The sequence below is a fragment of the Cupressus sempervirens genome, chromosome 5 (genome assembly GCF_028749045.1).
Source record: "Cupressus sempervirens isolate cs-2001-9-10 chromosome 5, ASM2874904v1, whole genome shotgun sequence".
Taxonomy (NCBI): domain Eukaryota; kingdom Viridiplantae; phylum Streptophyta; class Pinopsida; order Cupressales; family Cupressaceae; genus Cupressus; species Cupressus sempervirens.
The window spans coordinates 837005406-837015172 of NC_143122.1; the positions used below are offsets into that span (position 1 = coordinate 837005406).

Sequence of the window (9767 nt, forward strand, 5' to 3'; positions counted from 1 at the left end):
TCTTTTGTTGACTCATCCTTCCCTTTTCCTCCATCCTCTCACTCTGTGACATGTGTCACTCCCTGATTGGCTGTAAGGAAGCACAATCCATGTGCTCTCTTCTCATGCAATCTGAGCCCTCCATGAGCTTTTTCCCATCCTTGCATCTTAGCCCTCAATCCCTCAAGCCTCTTGACTATAAATTGGATCCTTCCCCTTTGCAAAATAACACAATCCATGAAGTAAAGTCATAATGCCATTTTAAGAAGCCATTTTACATCAAAACCATACACTCACACCCAAATTCCAACTCCATTTGAAGCCCTTTTTGAAGCATAAGCTTGAGCATACATCCTATCTATTTAGAAAAAGCTACTCAACAAGAGAGCTTCTCATTAAGAGAGCCCATTAATGGCTCATATTCTCAATTGAGAGCTCATCTTAGTCTATCTTGAAGTTTATGAATTTTGTTTAGTTTGTAGAAGCTTTATTTAAATTTGGTTTCTATTAGCATACTAACATTGCTCATATACATTATTATTTATATTCTTGTGTGATTATTTGTTGGGGGCTAGGACATCTCCTTTGGGGATTCTCTTGCCTTGTATGCATCAAGTAATAACAAATGGTTGATCTTGTGAAGCTGGAGAAGAATTTGATCTTGTGCTAGTTATAAGGAGGGTTGATTATCTGTAGAGCCCTAGATCTCTTTCTTGTGAGGTGGTAGATCTTGGTTTTGACTTGCAATTATAGAGGACTTGCAAATGGACCTTTTGGTTGTAAAAAAGCCTGATGTAAGAAGATAGAGTTTTCTTTGAGTGAACAGATTGTCAAGTTGAGGCAGGTTATAAATATGGAAAGAAGACCACCAAGTGGGAGATAGTTGGAGTCTTGTAATAAAATCACCAATGTGAGACAATTGCACTTTGAGAGAAATCCATCTTAGATTGAAATTGTTGAGAGGATATTGAAACCTAGTTTGAGTTGGATTCTATCAATCATGAAGAAAGTTGCATGGTATGTTAGAAGGATTGTTCAGAGAAGAAGACACTTTTCTATTAAGGAAGAGGTAAAGTATTGCTCCGTTAAAGTTGAAGAGGTATGTGTGGTTGGTTTTGTTGATCAATTTGTGGAGTCTAATATGAAACCTGTAGAGCAACTTATGGTTGTTTCTGAGATACTTGAGCTTACTGAAGAAGTTCTTAACCTTGTTGAGAATTTACATATGAATAAGGATTTGCATATGGTTGTTGATATAATTTTGAATTCGTGCATTGCTGCTAAGATGATTGAGGATGTACAAGTTACTATTGATATGGATTTCCATATTGTTGATAATGTGGATATGGTTTTGGATTCACATGTTGCTGCTATGGTTGATGATTTACATGTTGATGATATGGGTGTTGCTATTGATATAGATTTGGATTTACATGTTGTTGATGTGGTTTCACTTATTGTTAATGTGGCTGAGGATTTACATGTTACTCTTATTGTGGATTTGAGATTACATGTTGTTGATTTGGTTCTACAGTTACATGAATTTTCTAGCATGGATTTCATATTTGAGGATGTTACTATTTCTGGTTGTGATCAATTGTAGGAATTGTTGGTGAAGCATTATGTTTAGTTTGTTCCTGGAAGTGAGCATGATGATTGGATTGTTGAGATTCTTTTGATTCTAATGAAGAAGAGATGGTTGATGTACAAATTTGTTCTTCAATATGAGATGAATTGGAAGCCTTTGGTGAAAATGAAGTTGCTTGTGCAAAAATTTATTTTGGCATCAAAGTATGGGACATACTTTTCTATCTACTTGGGGAGTTTCATGCAGGAGCATTGAGCTTGGATTTTTGGACTTATGGCTCGCACACTTGGGGATATGTTTGAGACATATTGGTGGACCTTGCCCTACATGCACATAAAGATTTTAGTTATCGTGTTGGAGTTAGAGTCATTTTGGTGGATGTTGGTAATGTGTTCCTGATTTCTTGGACAGACTTTATAGATTATTTTTGTGAGCTTCGATCCATGGGAATTGGCTTATGTGGGAAATGGCTTTGGATCGTTGGATGGCACACAGACCTATGTCTAAGAGTGTGTATTCTTATTTGGTCTTATGAGTTAGTTATGCATTGTAAACTTGGGGTTTGTCCTAAGTATTTAGTTATTTTGTGTATTTAATGTTTGTTGCTAAGCCGACTTGTGGATTGAGGGTTTATTTAATGTAACTTTCTAAGTTGACTTGTGGCTTGGTTTAGTTTAAGTGGAGGGTCTTGTGGTGTCTTAGGGGCATTCAGTTCAACATGAAGTAGCTGAGAGGAGCAAAGTTTGGTAGAGCTAGTAGCTAAGTGTGGGTTTGGAAACAAGAAGGTTGTTTGGTGTCTTGCAAGCACGAGTTTAGATTCTTCTTGGGGTTTTCTACTAGATTGTGGATCTTGACTAGCTAGTGGTTAGATCTTGCGAAGGCTTGTAGAACTATTAATGTAATCACATTGTATTTGGCCATAACCCGAAAAGTCTTAGACTACGATTCTATTATGAGAATTGGTGTTATTTTAGATCTAAATTTTTGTGTTATTGTTTATATTTTGTTATGTGGTTATTTGTTGGAGGCTAGGACATCTCCTTTGGGGATTCTCCTACCTTGTACTGCAACATCATGTCTCCAAATCACCACTCTGCACATTACATGTCTTGCACAGTCTTTATACATCTATTATTCAACTTCCCAAACTGATCCCAAACAGTTTCAAGGGATTAGATTCCTAAACAAAGCTCGCTTGTCTATGAACCAACTAGCTATTAGATTTCAAATATTTGAATTTGAAACTATAAAAACTTGTCACTAGTTGATCCTAACTTATTGGTAATTCTTCCCAAATGATTTCAATACCTATCTAGACCTCTCCTAAGACTTACTAGGTCTATTACATAGTTTATTTCCATTACATGCATTCTTAGGTCCTATGGTCCTTTTAGGACCATTAGGACATGTTACAATTATGTTATAGATTTCATCTTGAAATGCTATTAGTGGCTTCAATACATTGTAATTGACTTGTGTAACTTCTTAAATTCCATCCTTCGCCTCTATTGTCTTCATGCTCCATCTTGACCTTCTAGGTGCTCTTGCACCAAATTCATGAGCGAAAAACATTTACAATTTGTATTGTATACCAAGTTATAATTGCATTTTCAAGAGGTGAATATGTGTCAATGACAAAGATAAGTCAAAATGAGCAAAGCTACCTCCTAGGTGTCGACCTTGAGGAATGTGAAGAGCCATGCTTTGAATGCCCAAGTTCAAAAGGTGTGAGGTTGCCTGCTAAGTGATTTGAAAAGTCATCAAAGTTATGGAGCATCCAAGAATAAAAGGTGTGAATTGATGTGTGTTAGGTACTCATATTGTAGCCATTTGAAATTTTATTTTGTTTTACTATTGTTTGCTAATTGTTCATTATCATATACATGATTTTTTGCAAGTGGTTTATTATTTGTTGTTTTGGGATACCATAGTAGCTTTCCTTTACAATTTTATAAAAATTGGAGCCATGAAGTGGTAGTGTATTATTAGGTTCTTGCACGTAGCAAGGTGACATCAAGTGGGAGAGTTTTGAAGCATATTGTTGAATGTTTCGTTGAAGATTAGTAATGTATTTGCCCTCTTTCTAGTGTGTTTTTTTTCAAAAAAAATTCTCCATATAAATTTGATGTCTATAGTTTTCTATTTTACTATTGTATTAAAATTAACACTCACATTTATATTTCAGATTTGATAATTTTATTTTTAAATTTGCTATAATATACATAACTTAATATTATAGATTTCCTTCATCTTGTATCAATCAATTCTAATAAGAATGCATTATACTGAGAATTAGAACCTCATTTCTATTAGCTCTAATGAAATATTACCAAATGCATTGTATGTGCGACGAGAACAAGGTATGTGCATGGGCATGTCATCGTTCTCCTTGTAACTCCTTATATACAATTGAATGCTTCAATGATATATTAAGTTTTAACAACTCAAAATTCCATGATTAACATAAGCTTTGAATTGTTAAACTGAAATTTTTTTATGTTTCCCATGCTCGAGGTTTATATAGAAACAAGAGAAGTCCTTCTCTCAGCGCTACAGTTATAAAGCATATAGGAGATTTAAGCTAAGAACCTGATTATTTAGCTTCATATTAACAGAATTACCAATATGCAGAATTACAAATATGTAACCCACTTCTTGGCATTTTGGCATCATACATGGTTGCTATTTTCTTTTCCTCTACCAGTATTTACTAGGAATCTCCAGTAAACTCTACAATAAGACATTAACTGATAGAAACAACTTGCGTCCCTCCCAATAACATTATGTGCATAAATTTTGAAATAAACCTGGCAGCATCAAGGCATTTTCCCAAGATATTTAACGATTGGGGTTCCAGCTTTCTGTTTATGAGCCCAAAAGCAGTGACCAGCTTTCCCAAGTTAATAAACTTTTTGATCAATGTTCATAATAGAAATACTGACATGGAAAGGAAAATGTGTTAATTTTGTGACTTTTGCTCCCTTGGACCAATTGATCTTATGGACATCATTAAAATTATTTCTTTCTTTCATTCATACCCTACAATCAGTGCTGTTCAATCTTTTCCATATTTATTCATAAGCAAATTTGAAACTATTTTGAAGGCAAGTAGTAGTATATAAGAGCATTTTAGAGAGGCAAAACTTTTCAAATTGGCAAAGTTCCTACTCAAAGTTTATAATAGAAGCGCTGACATGGAAAGAATCTGAAAATATGTTAATCCTGTCACTTTCAATTCCTTAGAGAGTTTGATCTTGTAAACGTCATTAAAATTTCTTCATTCATTCATACCCTGCAACCAGCCCTGTCTGGGAAGCAACATCATTTTGAGACATTCTATCAAAAACATTCCTTGCAGTCTCAATTCTCCCACATTTACTGTACATGTCTACAAGAGCAGGACACACAAATTCGTTGAACTCAAATCCACATCTGATTATGTAAGAATGGATTTCCTCGCCCTTCCAAAAAGCTCCTAGATCACCACATACAGGAAGCACATTTATCATAGTAAACTGATTTGGCTTCACACCGTTCCAATTCATTTGACGAAAGATTGCCAAAGCCTCATTGGCATAACCATTTTGAGCACACCCATGAATCATGGTGTTGCACAAAACCACACCTCGTTCAGGGATTTTGTCAAAAATCTCCCGAGCAGCCTTTACTTGGCCGCATTTAAAATACATCCCTATAACTGCATTTTCAAAAAACGAATGGACATCAAATCCGTTTCTGATAGCATAGCTATGGATTTCCTTACCCAATTGGAGATTTCCTGTCTCTCCACATGCAGGAAGCACAGATGCCAAGGTTACCGAATTAGGTTTATTTCCTTCTGTTTGCATTTGCCGGAAGCAATCTAATGCGTCATCCCAAATCCCACAGCGTGCCAACCCAGAAATCATTGCAGTCCAAGTGATCACATTTCTATGAGTTATTTTGTCAAACACTTTCCAAGCATCCTCAATAGCTCCACATCTGGAATACATGTCCACAAGAGCAGTCCCCACAACAACATTAGACTGAAACTTACATCTAACTATGCTTTCATGAATCTCCTTACCCTGTTGCAGATCCGATATGGCACCACAGGCCTTGAGCACACAAGAAAATGTATTCTCATCAGGCTTCACTCCTGCCAATCTCATTTGACAATAGATCTCAAGTGCGTCCTCCTCACAGAACCCTCTACTAACATACCCTCTAATCATTGCATTCCACAGCTGTAAACTTGGATGAGACGTTTCGTCAAACACTTGGCGTGCATCCTCAATACTTCCACAACTGCCATACATTTTAACAAGCCTAATCCTTAAAAACTCATATCTATCAAGCCCGGTTAATCTCATATGGGCATGGATTTGCTTGCCTAGTTCCAATGATTTCCTCTTTGCACAGGCCTGCAGTAAAATTTCGTACATGTTGGTATCCACTGGAATACCCTCTCTGAATTGGATGTCATCTAAAGCACGCAGAGCTTCCTTCAGCTTGCCTTCTTTACACAGATTATCCATGTTTCCGTAGATTGCAGTCAATGTTTTATGGTAACTTGAAGATTTTTGGCTCCTTGGCTTTTGAAATCTACCCCATTTACTTCTTCTGTCTCCTGCTGGAACTGTACTATCTCTCGGATGAAGTTTTGCGGTATGGATTTTTGATGGAGGTTTCTCTGTAATGATTTCTAAGGGAAGTTTTGCAATATTTAATTTTGAGGAAGGCTGTGCTGTCCGAATTTTCTGTGGAGTGTTTTTGGATTTCTTAAATCCGGCAACTTCAGATGTGATAGCTACTTTGGTGTTTCTGGGTTTAGGGTGTTTGAGAGGAGCGTTGAAGAGATTATGCAGAGGAAAGCGTGCGATTGCCATAGTGGCCATCAATTTTGAAGATTAGCAAGTAAACTGTAACAGCCTTCCATCCTTATAACCGCACAGTATAAACAATGTATAACATCCTTGTTATGGCGAATTCAGTTCAGAGGGAGCAAATTGTCAATTTCATGGTCGTATGATGATATTTATACAAATTTTACTCTAAAATATGATCATTTTCGTAGATTGTTTTGCATTCAACAGGATACAGGATATTATGCGCGCACAATAAAACATCCTATTTAATCTGGACTTGTTTTTTTCTTTTAACCCTGGATTGCCTTAGCATTTGAAGGTCAATCTTGAATGAATAAATGTCATATTTTTTAAATTTTGCTAGGTAAGGTGGAGCTTATAATTTAACTCATGAGTTCTATTTTTTTATCTTTATAATAACAAATTGATTTGATTAGATAGTTAGTTAGTTAAAAATCTTTAGAAAAAATAAATATTTAAAAATAAATATTAATAATTATTAAGATTTTTTCATAATTTTATAATTAGTAGTATTAAAGAATGTGTTAAAATTTCAATCTTACTAAAGTGAAATAATTTATTTTAAAGTAGTCATAATATATAGTTTAGTTAGTTTTAATGTTTTACAAATATTTACTACGCTCTCTTTAGTGTGTTTTCTTATTTTTAGATGGGAGGAAGCATAAGGGAGACCATAATAGTCATCACATTTCCTAATTTATCTAAAAAGAGCGAGCAGAGTCCTACCTAATAGTAAAGATAATTAATCATGAAATAAATTTTTATTCATTTTTATTTCATAGTTAAAATGATAAAGGGATACATTAAAAATTTTATGATTAAAACAATATTAAACTATGGTTAAAATTATAAAAATTAATTAACTATAAAAATATAAATATTGTTGATATTTCATATAAATATACTTTCATTTAGTTATAAGTTTATTGTTTACATATTGAAGTCTCTGGCTTTCAACAAGATTATTAAAAAACATTAGAAATGTATAAAAAAAAAAATTTTAAATTTATTTCTTATTAGTTATATAATACATTTTTAAAAAAATTGAATGGAAAGCTTTAAAAAATAGTCAAAAATATGAATAGTCAATTAAAAATAGAAATATTTGACAAAAATTTAAAATAAAAATAAAAATGGAACTAAACATTACAATTGTGATTTAATATTGTGGAACAGAGAAAACAAATAGTAAGAATTTGAGGTGAAAGCATATGTCAACCCTAACTAATTATGTTTATTAGTTTTTTAAAATATTATATTTAATAATAATATATGGGAACCCAAAAGAAACTAACCTAAAGTTTTACTAAGTTTGTCAAACATTTTTTTTTAATGAAAGATAATAACATCAATAGATAATATAGTGGAAGCAATGACTCACATACATACAACCATCATAAACCGATTACATCTCCTAAAGGTTCCATGACGTTGAATCACATTTATATAAGTTTATTAATATTAAATCTAACACATAACCAAAATCCACATCATGGAATAATCATAGGTACAAATCCATTTAAAGAATAATACAATTACATAAGATATCACTTGGTATAACTAGAATGCATGATCATCCATTGTACAAATCATAGGGTATGAAAAGCTCAAAGAATATACATCATAAATAAATACATCATCTCATAAGATCTCTAATAATCAAGTACAGTACAATAGAATATACTCATCCAACAAAAATACAAGTTCAGATAGAAATGAACATCTACACAAACACATCCATCAACGACATCTAGTTGTCATATTTTAATGGTATAAGAAAATGCACTACCACCCAACCTCGTGGAACCTAAATGGCACATTCCCACTGTGCTAAGGAGATAGTCTCAAGTCCCAAATAGATAACCAACATCTAGGTCAAGGAAACATCTGAAAGAAAACTATCTCAAAGGGTACCAAGACACGATTATCATCTAATCCCAAAGGCAACAAAGACATGTAGGAAATCTACTATGTAAGTGGGCAAGTGTGATTGCATGAGCCAACTCTAAGGTTACCCTAGTAGCCTCTCTAGACTCTGCCCCCCTAGTTTCTATATGCAGCATCTATATCCTCTCGTACATGCAAGGCATACTAATGAAGCAAGGTCGCAACCAAGCATCCTCTCTACTCCCATCCTAGCATGTACTAGCACTTAAAGCATGGGAAAGGAAAAATACATACTCTTATTAATTCATTTTAAACTCATTTAATGAAATGTTATCACTTATTAAAACATCTTATAATGGGTTACCCAAGTAACCACTTTGGGCTCTGACCTCCATTGCAAGCCACTTCCCAACGTACACATAGATTACCTACCCTAGGCTCATAAAAAGTACAAATCAAAGAAACACAGTTTTCACCTCTACCCTTTACAAGTGTCTAGGAAACACCCATAGATAAAACACAATATTGACCTCAATCATTTACAAGCAACTAGAAAGCACCTAAAGACCAATCACAATATCACCTCAATCCTATACAAGCAACTAGAAAGCACCAAAAGGTAAAACACAATAATCACCTCAGTCCTATACAAGCAATTGGAAACCATCAAAGATAATTGATTAGAGACTTAAATGCTACACCAAAAAAGTCACACCATTCACCTCAATTCTACACAAGAAAACTAGAAAGAAATAACAACCAACAAATCAAACTCATCATAGAGGACATGTGACACATCACTATGGTTAGGTACAAAAGATTGTATACAAAATATCATCACATAACAAAACTCCCCAAGCCTCTAGTAAAGCATCTTGATTTGGTCAAAGTACTAATACGTAACTCGAACCCCAACATGAAATACAACATACATCTCAACAAAATGTTAACAATTGTTTTCATAACTCGTTAAAGTTTTCAAAACACTACAAAGATTCCATAAAGAAAAAGGGTTACAGTTTTCCATTTTTCCTAGTGTTGATTTGCTAAGGTTTTTGAGTTCACAAGAATAATAGATTCAAAAATCTTATTAAAAGTCAATTAAATATGACATTGAAGTATTAACCAACGCTAGAGTTTACCAATATTCCCAAGTTACAATTATCCCTTTATTGTACATATACATTTTAAAAATAAAATTAATTAACAAATTTAATTAAATATTATTAAAATTGAATCAATAATCATTAAATTATTAATGATAATAATTATTTATTATTAATAAAATAATTTATATTTAATTATTAATAAACAATTATTAATCTATTAATAAAATAATAATTATTAATTTAGTATAAAATATTAATAACATTTAATAATTAATGAAAATATTTAATAATTACTAACATTTAATATAATTTAGGCAAGAGCCTACAACACAATGG

At 33.3% G+C, this 9767-nt stretch overlaps 1 protein-coding gene across 1 annotated transcript; it reads right to left on the reverse strand.

Moving 5' to 3' along the window:
• Nucleotides 1–4848: 4848 nt before the first annotated feature.
• Nucleotides 4849–6435, reverse strand: LOC149558477 (pentatricopeptide repeat-containing protein At1g71460, chloroplastic-like). Its single transcript, XM_089830860.1, has one exon. It carries the CDS (start codon nucleotides 6433–6435, stop codon nucleotides 4849–4851), a length of 1587 nt encoding a protein of 528 aa, XP_089686986.1.
• Nucleotides 6436–9767: the final 3332 nt, after the last annotated feature.

Coding starts and splice junctions, on each gene's coding strand:
- LOC149558477 (XM_089830860.1), bottom strand. CDS start 6,435: ATGGCAATCGCACGCTTTCCTCTGCATAATCTCTTCAACGCTCCTCTC.